The following is a 14104-nucleotide window of genomic DNA, read 5'->3' as shown; positions in this document are numbered from 1 at the left end:
CTTAATATCCTAATGATTTTAGGCATAAATGAAAAATCGATAATTTTGACCAATACAATGTTTTTTTGGCTATTGCTAAAAATATACCCAATAAGCGACTTAAGACTGGTTTTGTGGTCCAGGGTCACATTTATGTCAGAATATTAACACATTTTTGCTAACTATTTCAAAGGCTGCATCTGAAGGACTCGGACCGGTCATACAGAGCACTGTTCAGCTGTCACAGTGCAATGCTGTACAATGCTCTTTTTTTTTTTAACTCAAACTGGTCTACATATGATCACCATGGCCAAGACAATAAACTATATAAAATCACACCTTTGTAAGATATCAGTCAGCATTTGAACTGCTGTGTGTGTGTGGGTTTTGTAGTTTTTCAAATTACATAAAAAATTACATACTGTAATGAGACAACACCAATAAAACCCATTACAAACGAGGCATTTGTTGCATCCGTGGGGACATAATTACTGATTATAATGACTTATACTGTCTTTTTACGCGTTGCGTTGCATATCGCGCCGCGTAAACATAAAACCATGTCTGCATTTGTGATCGGAGAAATGACAAACAACAAGTGCTACTCTACACTGCTCAAAACTCGCGTTTGAATCGTCAGTGGCAAATTCTTTAAATATAAAAAACTTACTTACAGGCTGTGAGTCAGAAGCGCCAGACTGTCCTTGCAAAGTTGGAACTGACCCACTTTATAGAAACAACCTTTGTGCACAGCATTGTAGGCCACTCTGCAGGTTCAGGAAGCAGTCCTCCATAAAATGCGCTGCACACATCTGAATATTTGGGTTGAACTGTTCTGGAACAGTGTTGTAAATACAATTTAACCACTAATTTCTAGTTGTGTCCTCTTTTGGAAGGCCAAACAAAGTAGTTTTGCTTTCACAACGAAACACACAGCGTCTCCACAACATGGCAGCGGCGGCAACAACAATACTACACAGAGAATAAAAGTTGCGCCTTCTTTCTTTGTGTGAACATTTGGGCAGTGTTATGCAAATCTTCCCACATTGTGACTTGTACCAAGGCGTTTTAGGAGGGCGTGGACAAGTCAACTTTTATAAAGAATATCTCTTTGGGTTTGAGACTTTAGTCTTTGCAACTTTAGGGATTTTATCTATGCACGAACAGCTTGTAACACTCCAAAGAGAAAGGAAAAATTGAAATTGCATCATATGACCCCTTTAAATGTTTAGCCATGTCACTACTGATTTTTGAACTAATCAATCATGTTAACAACTTTACAGCACTTATTGTGAATTTCACTGACATTGTAGTAGGGTTGCTTTGTGAAAACATCTAAATGGTTACTTATAGATATAGTAAGACAGAAACTCATCTGTTCCCCACTCATGTTGGTCTGCCGTATTCCCTGAAAAGGTAAACGGGTATTTCGGGACTCTGGAGACTAGCGTAAAATAAATTGACCGACAGCGGTTCGAGTTTTTGGAAAAGAAAGTTGCTCAGATGCATTTGTGAGAAAATCAAGCCAAGTTTCTTCATGAAAAGGCAAATGAGTCTCACAGTTGTAACACACAATACATATGATTCGTTGACCAATCAGTCACTTTTCGTTATTCGTAGACAGTAGGCTATTATGTGTGGAAATGTGGTGGCTTTTACATTGCATTTAGGCGCATAATCATTATGCGTATTATGATTCAACACAGTTTTAGAGAGAAACAAAAAAATCTTTGCTGGGTAGCCATTTATTTCTACATTCAGTAGTCAGATGCAAGACTAAACATAGCCAGACATGTGAGAGCAAGAGCATATCACATGACCACGTGTATGTGTGACTGTAATGTGTGTACCCTACACATCACGTGGAGGTTATTGACCACTAGTTAATAGACTTTATTTCCAATTTCAAAAGAGTATGATGTCTCTTCTGGTCTCCCAGCCTGGGCAAGTTGGTTATATGTTTGTTTTATAAAGAGTCTGAGCACTTTTCAGCTTACCAGAACCACCAGTCAGCTACTTAAACATGACCTTGACCAGGCTGGGAAATCTTCTTAAACCAGGTAAGAACTAACCACCAAAATACAGATGTATTTTGGTGGTTAGTTCTTATCTGGTTTAAGATGATTTTTTTTTCATGCAAATTGGTTTGTAAATGGGTCTTGCCATTTGATTGCCATAGATGCTATACTATAAATTGGATCATAAAATCCATCAGAAAAATTATCTTTGACTTTTGGTTTTGGAGTTTGGTGTCTCATCAAATGACTTCCGTGCAAGGAAATAGCTGTCAGTCCCTTGATTGTGGAATATTTAGGATTTAGATTTACTTAGAAACACAGATTTTGTCTTTCATTCTTTCTGTAGGTTTATATACAATATTAAATACAATCAATCATTAAAACTTCTTCTTAATGTTAAATTGACAATAAAAACAAGACCATAAATTCCTCTTACAAACAATATATTTTTTGACACAAACGTAAGCAAGATATATGGTAATATATGGTCCCTCATGGGCTGTGCCGGTCTTCAGTTTGGACTCTGTGCTTGGTCCACTTTACGGCGGCGACGGAAAAAGCCACACTGAAAATGAGATCACAGAGTTAGCATAGAACCTTACAACTCTCACAATTTCCTCAGTATGCACATTTTAAGCATAAACCACTTAAATGACCAACTATATTCACCAAAATTTGCAGTACACAATTGTAAGGAATACAATATCCAATGCAATGTGCTTGACTTGATCTTCCTTGTAAACATCATTATCAGTGTAAGTGTGTAGACAGAGAAGAAGGGTTTGTTTTACCTTAATGAGAATGATAATGATGATGAAAAGGAGCAGAAACCCGCCTATGGATCCTCCAATGATGGGACCTTTAGATGTCGTCACGCGCAGCTTCGTAATTATCACCTCCACCTGCATGGCATGATTAAATCTATCAGTAACTAACTAAATACGTGATAACATGTTTGCATGCTCGAAAAGGACTGCAGCTCACCGGAATGGTCCTCAAAGTATCCTTCGCAGTATAGACGGTCTCATCAAAGCTGTATGTTCCTACGGCAGTAATCTTGTTTGATTTCTCCTATCAGTTTGAAAAGATTTATTGTATGAACAGCCCATTGCTGCAAACGATTGTCAGAATACCTGAACTATATAGCCATACCTGAACATCATGTATCAAAACATTGGCATCAATGATGATTTTCTGCAGCTTTGTCATGGTACAGTTGATGACATAGGATCCCTACATGCACAAAAATATATTTTATATTTAATCTACTTTTATTTAACATTTTTTGAAAACATGGTCATTGTTTTAGGGTAATATCTTACCTCCGCTTTAGTATTTTCTGAAAAAACACACTCCTAATATGAAAGGAGCAATAGATGTTAGTTTGAAAGCTTTATGCTGTATATTGTTAGTCTATGAACTAAATATTGCATTTCATGTGATACCTCATGTGGTGTGACACTAATGATGTCCAAACCAGTTTTGAAGGTGTCCTTTGTTATGGTTACAACTACACCGATTGTAGCGCCATACTTATTTTCACCTGCGAACTAAATCAGAATACAATATTTAATGTATAATATAAATGTAAAAATCATATTTAGCTCATTCTATTTTGAGATTGAATTGTTATATACTGTACCTGAAATACAAACTGCATCTTCTGAGTCTGTCCTTCTTTCCCCTCTTCAATACTAAGTCTGCTTGGATCGGCTGAGCTGTTGTTGAGAAACAAATAATGATAATAATAATCATAAATATGCGTAATATTACAAAATCAAGAGGTTTGGTATGAAATACTGGTTGTTTGTTCACCTACCCAGTTAGCTGGATTGGTAGGGAATACTTCACAGCAAATGCATATATTTTAGAGTCCAGAATTTTAGAGCCATGATTCTGACTAAAACCAGAGAAAATGTTTTAAAAATAAATGTTTAAAAGCAGATTTTTATACACTGTAAAAATGTAAACTTATTTAATGAAAAGATTATTGGAGCACATTTTACAAGAAAGTACTATTTTACTTCAAAATTTCACATCTAATCAAATGTGTCACTTGCCGTTTTTCTGTAATTGTGAAAATTTCTAGCAATTTCTGAGTAAAAATTGTTTCTACACTAAATTCTTTTCATTGTATAAAAATTTTGGAAATGCAGCTCTCAAACCTGGTTAGATTAGCAATAATCTCAGAATTCTTCAAATCTGATTTGATGTCATTGAGCTGCCATGAGATGAAAAGGTTGGTCTGAAGAAAAAAAAAACTTTTTCATTACTGAAAAATCAGGTGCAAATGAGATCAGATTTCTAATGTTTCAAAGATGTGTGACTGATTCATACCTGTGCTCCTCTTTTGAAAACAGGGTGTTGAAGATTACACTGTATCTGATTGTCATTCTTCACAGGACAGGTGGCACCTTCTATTTTCTGTAAGTGAGACACCAAACCAGGTTGTCATATATCTATTAAATGTATCAACAGCAGATGTAATTGGCTTTTGAAGATGAGGTCATGTTTTAACCTTTTGACTCAGTATGCTGGGGAAAGTCAAAGTCAGGGTGGTCATATAGGAAGGGTCTTCAGTGTTTGTAAGATTGAAATTGATACTCAAGCTTTGAGTTTCTCCGATTATGATCGAAGTTTCACTGAAATATAAATGATTTTAGTTACAAAAACACAGAACAAAATTAAAGACAAAATTAAAATAGAGTACATTTAATCAGTACATACCTAATTTTTGAATCAGATAATGTAATATTTGGTTTACAATCTGTAACCTTGCAATCCTTTTTAAAGGAAATCTAAAAAAGACAAAAAGATGATAATTTTATGATATGATCATTTTAAATGTTATTACAGAAATGTAAAATAATTTAATGAAACATTTCACAATATGGGTAATGACTACATGAGGGATGAGATTTAAAAAAAAAATTCAGCAAGGATGCATTAAATTGATCGGCAATCAGTAAAGACATTTATGTTACAAATTTAAGTATTTCAAATAAATGCTGTTTTTTTGTAATTTCTATTCATCAAAGAATTCTGAAAAAAGCATCATGGTTTCTACAAATCAGCATATTAGAATGATTTCTGAAGGATCATGTGACACTGAAGACTGGAGTAATGATGCTGAAAATTCAGCTTTGTTCACAGGAATAAATTATATTTTAAAATATATTCAAACAATTTTGAAATTTGAAATTTTAATATTGAATATTAGTGTTTTTACTGTATTTTGAATCAAATGCAGCCTTGATGAGCATAAGACACTGCTTTTAAAACGTTTGAAAAATGAAGTGAAGTAGTGAACAAACTTGAGAAATTTTTACATTATGAATATGTTTACAAATATTTTACCTCCTTTACAACCTCTGTTGGAGTAAATGCATCAAGGATTCGTATAGGGGCTTCATTTGGGTGGAGATCCAATGAAAAATTCAGCTTGATTTTAATAGGTGAAAAACAATCAAAACAGCCCTGAAAGGAAGACACAGTTCTTCTCAGTCAGTATCATAAAAAAGAGTCATAGCTCTCAAATGATTTTTATATTGCTGTTCAGTGAATACTGTCAATTATTCTTACAGTTTGTAGTAGTACTGGGTTTAGGCTGAACATCTGTTCCAATTGTAACCTGTTTTATTTTCTTTAAAAACTGGACAAGTGTGGTAGGTAAAAAGAGCCAAAGAGAAGCAACGCACCAAATATTTTAGGTTGATAACAGGTGCACACTCTACATCTGGTGTCAAGGTGAAAGTGTTTTCTAAGAGATCTCTGCCATCAACAGTGAGGCGCTTTTTGTTTACTCCAGAATCCAAGGCAATTTGGTACTTAATAGGAAGTTGAACTTAAAATGACAGAAAGTGAATATGGTTAAAATAATCACGAGGATTGTTTTGGATCAAAAATACTCACTGAACTGAAAGAGAATACTTACTTTGAAGCTTTTCATTAATCACTTTAAAGCATATGTGGTACATTATGTCAAACGTGCTGGATATTTCAATCATCTGTTGATTGAGAGGAATGACATCTGGAGTAATTGTTATATCTGGTTTGATAACAATAACAGGGATTGTCCTGTAAAAAAAAAAAGTATAAAAATGAAACGACGTCTACAGAGAAGGTTCCACCATCCATTAATGAAACAGAAAGTACTCTGAAGTGTAATATTAAAATAAAAAGTAAAAAATAGTTTGTCACTTTAAACAATATAACAAGATATTTTTTACTCACTCGAAAACAATCACCCCCCCTTGACTTCCAACAGCGATGGAGGCCTTATTTGATGCCATAGCAGGTCCACCACTTACTGACAGACCAAAGTGCACAAGTTTCATTCCAAAATCTGAGGGTGAAATTTTCTAAGGAGGAAACAGCAAATTACATTAAAACACATAAAACTTTAATTACATTAAAACACATATAATTTTACAACAATCAATTTCAAATAATAAAATATTATGTAAACACTCCAAGAAAGTGTAAAGAATATATGCTGAAACGCACTTGTGAAAAGTTAAGTCCATGTTTGAATCCATTGTAAATGTAAATGCTTCCAGAGGAATCTGTTTCTAGAGGAGCGCCAACTGCTACATCATTGAACTTGTTCCCATCAATATCTCCTATAGAGGCAATGGCTGCACCAAACCTGGCGAAGGTCTGTCCTTCATCTGCCTTCAGCTCCCTGGACACGCTCTCAAACCTGTCCTGCTTTGGGATGATTAAAAATACCCCCATGAGATACAAATCATGTTAAACCCCTGTCCACATATATCCAAGAGCTGAAAGGAGAGTATGACCTTACCTGATTCAGTTTGTACAGTAGCACTTTGCCTTCTTCTCCATTTAGATGAAAATGTGGTGCTCCGACTAATAGATAATCTGTGTATTCATCTTTATCAATGTCCAAGGCACAAAGAACCGATCCAAAGTAAGATCCAACCTATGATAATTATACATTACTTCATTATCATATATCATATCATATATAATTCATTAACAAATGCGTAAACTGGAGCTTGTAACTGACTGAGCGCCAAATAATCAATCAGAAGAAAAAAAAAACTTTCCTAAAGTAATAAATGATTTAATTTAAATGTATTGTATTGTTAAAAAACTTTTTAGAGGTTTTAAAAGATCATACTGAAATTTTTTATTAAATATTTCACATTTTCTATGAATTCATGATATGTATAGCATTTAAAGATTACTCGATTCATTTTGGTGGAAACTGGTCATCAAAAATGGTCTGGTCTCAAAAAATGACGTATTACATAATCAATATGAAATATGGATTGATTGATTGATTGAGTGCCAAAAGCTTAAAACAAACAGTCTGGTGTGTTAATATCAACAGTATTAACTATAAATACCTGATCTCCCTGGAGCACATACTTTTCAGAGCCGTTAAAAATAAATACCCCACCAGTCAAGTTATATCGTGGTGCACCAGATATGTAGAGTGTTGTACTGGGTTTTACTTTAGCAGAAATGACACTGTAACCTGTGATTGGGAAGGAGATTCAACAAACATGAACCTGAGATGACTTTCAATTATTCAGATATATCCTTTTTTTTTTTTTTAAATCAACTGCTTTCACAACATTTCTTTTAAAGATGTTTAAATTCTCACCCAAATAAATGTGACACCTCCTTAAAAACCCCTTCAAAAATCCAACCTTCACTCACCTAAATAGGAAAATTTGGGTCCATTATTAGAGTCATTCAAGAATTGCACAGTGTCACCAGACTGCAAAAAGACTCCACCACTCCAGTCATAGGCTCCAACTGCTCCAAAAAGATAAGAATTCTACACAGAAAACAAAAACAAATGAATGTTATTAGTATGGGGCGCCGCTAAGGGGGAGAAAGTTAGGACGATTCTAAGGGCCCATGCACTTTTGGGGCCCCCAGAGATCTGTTTTATTAGTAGTGACAGTAGTAGTAATGTAATAGAAATTATAAATGTATCTACCAAAGAGTTACAAACAAAACAAAATTACGGCTTATTTCTGCATTTCCGGCAAAATTATCTCCCCCCATTCAGTGCATGGTTTCATCCCGTCCTATGTAGCCTAGAGTCACTGAGTGAGATCAGATGGTAAACTGTCAAATTAGAGATGTCTTAGAGTTCGAGGGGGGGGGCAAACTGAGCCGGACGATTTGGTCAGTCGCACTTTTAAGTGAAAATAATACACAATAAACATGTCTGTCAAAACAATCTCAAAGGTGGCTTTTGTTAAGCAAATCAATGAGTGAATTACTCATCCATTGTTTAAAAAAAAACCTTTATCTGGGTTTCCACAGGCAGGGTCACAATTATCTACAGTGTATGAAGCTAAAGGTTTTTGGGTTAAGGTTCATGATGTTTAACATTGTATGCTGTATGTGCATAGGTAGCTAGCAAACAAGGAATACAGCTGTTAAGCTAATAGTCACATTTAGCTGAGTAAGATCATGATTGAGAAATGTTGGATACTGCTGGAAATGCTGGTGTTATGGGGTATCCTATTTATTATTTTAGGATTTTTTTGTTTGCCCCAGTGAAGCATTTCTATTAATATAACTGATCAAGTAGTCAAACTCATTCTATATCAGCAGAATAGTGTGGCACAGAAAGTCTATGTCAATAGAACAGGTTCTGAATGAATTATGTTACTGATACCTAATGGTCAAAAGCAATAGCAAAAGTAATAGGTCAATATTATTAAATTGCAGACAAAGATTTTGAATAGCTAGACTGGGTTGTACACTATATTGCCAAAAGTATTGGGACTCCCCCTTCTAATTAACAGGTTTGACTACTTTAGTAATTTCCATGAGTACAAATCTTAATGTTTAAACAAATAAGGATATTCTAGGGAATTGCGTGCTTCTAATTTTATACCAATAGTTTGAACAGGACCCTTTTCTATTCTAACATGACAATGCCTCTGTGTATAAGGCAAGGTAAAAAAGAAAAGAAAAAAAGATTGATTCAGTCAGTGTGGAAGAACTTGACTGGTCTGCAGAAAGCCAAGTCCTATTCCCAGCTGAACACCTCTGGTGTGACTTTAAATTCAGACCTTCAGCCAAAAACTCATCACCTAACACCAATGACTTGTACATATGGGTACAGTCATTTTAGACACTTCCAAAACTGTGGCAAAACAAAGATAGAAATACAAAATGAATTATGTTTCCATCTTTGTTGCCACAGTTTTGGAAGTGCCTTTTTCTGTTCTAAAGAAGGGGGTGTCCTAATACTTTTGTCCATATGTACGTACAAGTCACTGGTGTTTGGTGAAAAGTTTTTGGCTCACGGTCTGAATTTAAAGTCACACCAGAGGTGTTCAGCTGGGATTAGGACTTGGCTTTATGCAGACCAGTCAAGTTTTTAAAATTACTAAAGTAGTCAAACCTGTTCATTAGAAGGGGGTGTCCCAATACTTTGGGCAATATAGTGTATGTTTGGTGCGGTAGGGGGCCCAACCTCATATTCTTTCATAGGGCCCAAAATTGCTAGCAGCGCCCCTGAGTATAACAATTAATCATCTTGGGAAAAGTTGTTGCAAACATCCACACATTCTTAATAGTGATACGAAGATTAGTTTCTCAAATAAAAGGTATCAGAAACCAAAAATCCTACTTACGTCCTGCATGAGATGGGTGCTGAATCCAGCTTCAGCAAGCTGGAACTGAAATCCTGCACCTTGCTGAGTGCCTGAGACACAAAGTGGTCAGATAATTGCATGAAAAACCGGTAGATGGCAACAAGTGTTTGTCTTCACGAGTGAGTCATTGATCATTCACTTAACAATTAATTAAAACACACTGACTCATTTGGGAACTAAATAACGGTAGGTTACTTATGTAACCCCGGTTCTCTGATAACTTGAGTGAGGTATCTCACTAAGGGAAATGCCTCTGGGCGTGACTGATCCTAAAAGCACCAATTACACCACGTCTGTCAGTTGACAGACCAATCACGACAGCGATGCGGGAGTCCTGCCTCCCTAAATATATACCACTGCCGGTGGTCCCCACTTCATTCTCCGCATATCTCTTCTCCATGCACTGCAAGGAGGGAAGTGTGGTGAGATACCTCACTCATGTTATCAGAGAACCGGGGTTACGTAAGTAACCTAACGTTCCCTTTCAAACATTTGCTCAGTATCTCACTAAGGGATATAGACAACTCCCGTATTGCAGATATGCTGTCCGAAGCAGTCATGTCAACCAACTCAGTGATGTGTGTAACATAAACACAACACCTGTAACTATTCTAAGAATAGAACAGGAATATATGTGAACAAAAAACCCCATGAACGAGTTAAAAAAAAAAAAATGTACACACTTTGGACCAGTGCTTGAAGTGGAAAAAAAGAAGTGCCGGTACTCAACTCAAGTGCGGCTACAACTGATGGACACTTCGGGCTCCCATGATCTTTTGCGTAGATTCTTTGCATGATGACGGCACCTCCGTGTGGGCACATGATGATGACTCAGAAGGGCACTTCAAGAAACAGTTGTTTGGTCCCCTACACCCTTCAACCCTTAGAAGCTCTCACTCCGGAGGGTAAACCCTTGAAGGGATTAGGGCATAAGGATGAGCCCTTCCGAATGGAATGCAGGGTAAGCTTGCATTCATTCACGTGATTGGTAGAGATGAGAGGTGATCTCGCCTGGGTAGTGTGATTTATATAGTGTCCTTTCTAATCATATTATGGGAACATATAATCACCCAGACCCTGACGCTTTTGCTCTGAGTACCGGCAACATGTCAGAAGTGCCGGTACGCACAAAAAAGTGCAGGTACTCTAAAGGCTAAAATATAGAAGTGCTGGTACTGCGTACTGGTGCGTACCGGCCCACTTCAAGCACTGCTTAGGACGGAATGAGCCAGCGATGGCTCAATGACATCCAGTCTATAAAATTGGACAAATGTGTGAGGCGATGCCCAACTTGCTGCTGCACAAATGTCCTGAACTGAAACGCCCTTAAATAGTGCCCATGAGGTGGCCATACCTCTGGTAGAATGAGCTCTTAGCCCTTCCAGAGGACAGAGACCCATGCTATTATAACCTACTATAATAGCTTCCACTACCCAGTGGGACAGGCGCTGACGTGAAATAGGTTTACCCTTATGAGAATCAGCCCAAGAAACAAATAACTGATTACTGTTCCTTAGTGCTTTCATTCTGTCCAAATAGTGACGCAACGCACGGACAGGGCACAGGCAATGAAGCCGCTCATCCTCTGACGAGGAAAAAGGCTGCGGATGGAAAGCCAGTAAATCCACCTGTTTACAAGTGAGAGCTGACCTGCGCACCTTAGGCACAAACGCTGGATTAGTTTTGAGAGTTACTCTCGAGTAATCCATAGCGAACTGCATACAGGAGTTATGAACTGATAAAGCGTGAAGTTCACTAACCCGCTTCGTGGTCGAAAGAGCCAATAATAAAGCAGCCTTTAGCGAAAGGAGCTTTAATTCAATATTCTCTATAGGCTCAAAATGGGACTGAGATGCATTAATGTGGTGCATTAAGGACCACAGACAGATCCCACGGCGGAATCAGTGGCTTTGAAACCCTGTGCAAACGCCGCGCACCTCTCATAAACCTGCATACAAGCGGGTGTTGACCTATAGTATTTCTGTCAATCCCCACATGGCATGCAGAAATTGTGGCAAGATAAACCTTAACAGTTGAAAAGGCTCTGCCCTTATCCAAAAGTTTCTGCAGAAAACATAACATATTTGCGACAGAACAGAGAAAAGGGACGATGTGTCTGTTAGCGCACCATCACTGAAACACACTCCACTTACGATCGTATGCAGAGCACATTGAAGCTGCTCGTGCATTCTGAATAGTCTCAATCACCCTCACAGGCAAACCTGTAAGACTCAAGTTTAACCTCTCACGGGTCAGGCCCAAAGAGCCACATTTTCCGGGGCTGGGTGAAAAATCTCTCCGTGCGCTTGAGAGAGGAGGTCCCCGTGCAACGGGAGTGGCCAGGGCTGGTCGCACAGGAGTTGAATAGATCCCCCCAGAAAATACCTCCATCAGCCACAACTTCCCTGGCCATTTCGGGGCGATTAGTATAACTGAGTGACCGCATTCCCTTACTCTTTTTAATGTTGGTACGATCAGACTCAGTGGAGGAAACGCGTACAGTAGTGCATTTGGCCACGGGTGCGCCAGAGCATCCACACCCATAGGCGTACCGTCTCTCGCCAGAGAGAAGAATAGAGGGCAATTAGTGTTTTCATGCGAGGCGAAGAGATCTATGGCAGCTCAGCCGAACCTCTCCCACAACTGGCTCACTACCTGAGGGTGGAGAGTCCATTCTCCATACAGAGGATTTCCTCTGGACAGGAGATCTGCCCCCACATTCATTATTCCCAGGACATGCGTTGCCCGTAGTGAATGAAAATGCTTCGCGCCCCACACGATCAGTTTCTGTGCCAGACTGTGAAGCTGAGGGGAGCGTGTGCCTCCCATGATTTATGTATGCCACCGCCGTTGTGCTCTCTGATCTGATCAAAACGTGGTGGTTCTTTAGAACCTGCACAAAATGTTTCAATGCCAGAAACACCATTAACAGAAACTTGGGGGGAGGGGGGGTTGGACATCCCCAGTTCTTCCGTGTTAAGTACATCCAGCCTAGAGAAACCTTTAACAGGCACTCTATGAGAGAAAGGTTTGTCCCAAAAACGGCACATCTCTGCAACACATGCTGGGACGGCTGGAATCAGCTGCATGGCTGGGGAAGTGCGCGACGTATATATAAATCATATAAATCCCTCTCTGTGCCCTGGCCTTCCTTTTGTGATGGCCAGTCGATAGAGAGTTTAGCAGCTGCTCTCCTACATATTTCAATAAGGTCCAAGTCTCCCTGTATGGGGGAGGGAGACTCCCCAGTCTCACTGTTAGGCCTGGAAGAGAGATTAGAAGGGAGAATTGCATCCTCTTCATCTTCTTCTAAATCCTCTTCCAAAAGATGAGCAATCGTCTCATCGTCTTCCTTCTCCTCTTTATCCCCCGCCAAGGGGTCTGATTCAAAGAGAAGGGGAAGTTCAGGAGAGATTTCATCCATTAACTCTCCCCAGCTATACTGGGTTCGCTGAGCCGCTTCATCTTTGTCCGCAGGTGGCGCGGAAAAACTCAGATCCTCCTTATTCGCGGCCGCGACTCGCATTCTGCGCTCTAATACCCTTAACGGGAAAAGATAGCAGAGCGGGCAGCACTCGGGATTAGCCAGCACGGCCTGTGCGTGTCTAACTCCCAGACACACAATGCATAGAGGATGAGAGTCTTTGGACGAAATCATAGACCCGCAAGCGCATGGGCGAGAGGGATCTTTACCCTTAGCTGCTAGATGGGTTCGCAGTCTCCATAACAGAGATGCTAACACAGAAATATTAATCTGACACACCACTTAACGTGGGGAAAAGAAAAAAGAGCTGTAACGGCCCGAGATATGAAAAATGAGAACTCGCCTCGACGCGTTAGTTCCCACCAGAAAAGACAGCAGAAGAAAAATATTCACTTTGACAGTGAATATTCCCTCTGAAAAATAAGGAAAAAGATAGCCGCGTTCGGAGACGTACCTAAAAACACTGGCTCGTCAAGTGAACTGTTTAGCGGCCACTCCCTGCGAGGAACTGCTGAGGATAGCTTCCCAAAAGGATCTTCATGGGGAAGAGAATGAGAAAGAAGTGGGGACCACCGGCAGTGGTATATATTTGTCGTGATTGGTCTGTCAACTGACAGATGTGGTGTAATTGGTGCTTCCAGGATCGGTCAGGCCCAGAGGTGTTTCCCTTAGTGAGATACTGAGAGAATGTTTGAAAGAAAACTAGCTCTTTATGGAGGAGTCATTGAAACATTCACTTAACCGATTCCTTCAAGTACGCCGATTCATGCACGAAAAAAACATCTACATGTGTTGATTGGAGATAAAATGCTTGATTCTACAATGGCTTTGTTTAGAACAATGTTTGTTGGCTACGTTCACACGGTCAGTTTTTGGGATTGACAACCGCATTTTCTTTACAGGTGTGAGTCTTGAAATGTCCCGTTCACACAGCAGCTTACAGTTGTGTTTAGAATACTGTCTGTATGAAC

At 38.8% G+C, this 14104-nt stretch overlaps 1 protein-coding gene across 1 annotated transcript in view; it reads right to left on the bottom strand.

Annotated features, from left to right (window-relative positions):
- Positions 1 to 1711: 1711 nt before the first annotated feature.
- Positions 1712 to 14104, bottom strand: part of LOC107701425 (integrin alpha-E-like) — a 17969-nt gene continuing 5576 nt past the window's right edge. Inside the window, exons 14-34 of the mRNA XM_016503429.1 lie at positions 9629 to 9699; positions 7686 to 7806; positions 7370 to 7500; positions 6802 to 6939; positions 6504 to 6707; positions 6231 to 6358; positions 5932 to 6074; positions 5696 to 5841; positions 5355 to 5474; positions 4725 to 4795; positions 4516 to 4639; positions 4335 to 4421; positions 4163 to 4242; positions 3817 to 3897; positions 3640 to 3715; positions 3443 to 3547; positions 3320 to 3352; positions 3150 to 3230; positions 2982 to 3068; positions 2789 to 2899; positions 1712 to 2562 (exon numbers count right to left, since the gene is read on the bottom strand). Of these exons, the coding sequence (XP_016358915.1) occupies positions 2509 to 2562; positions 2789 to 2899; positions 2982 to 3068; positions 3150 to 3230; positions 3320 to 3352; positions 3443 to 3547; positions 3640 to 3715; positions 3817 to 3897; positions 4163 to 4242; positions 4335 to 4421; positions 4516 to 4639; positions 4725 to 4795; positions 5355 to 5474; positions 5696 to 5841; positions 5932 to 6074; positions 6231 to 6358; positions 6504 to 6707; positions 6802 to 6939; positions 7370 to 7500; positions 7686 to 7806; positions 9629 to 9699 (2192 nt within the window). The 3' untranslated portion in view covers positions 1712 to 2508. The remainder of the gene's footprint in view (positions 2563 to 2788; positions 2900 to 2981; positions 3069 to 3149; positions 3231 to 3319; positions 3353 to 3442; positions 3548 to 3639; positions 3716 to 3816; positions 3898 to 4162; positions 4243 to 4334; positions 4422 to 4515; positions 4640 to 4724; positions 4796 to 5354; positions 5475 to 5695; positions 5842 to 5931; positions 6075 to 6230; positions 6359 to 6503; positions 6708 to 6801; positions 6940 to 7369; positions 7501 to 7685; positions 7807 to 9628; positions 9700 to 14104) is intronic.

This window comes from Sinocyclocheilus anshuiensis, unplaced genomic scaffold (assembly GCF_001515605.1).
Source record: "Sinocyclocheilus anshuiensis isolate Anshui unplaced genomic scaffold, SAMN03320099.WGS_v1.1 scaffold1906, whole genome shotgun sequence".
Taxonomy (NCBI): domain Eukaryota; kingdom Metazoa; phylum Chordata; class Actinopteri; order Cypriniformes; family Cyprinidae; genus Sinocyclocheilus; species Sinocyclocheilus anshuiensis.
Note: the sequence above shows the minus strand (reverse complement) of the source record. Positions and strands in the feature narration are given on the sequence as shown.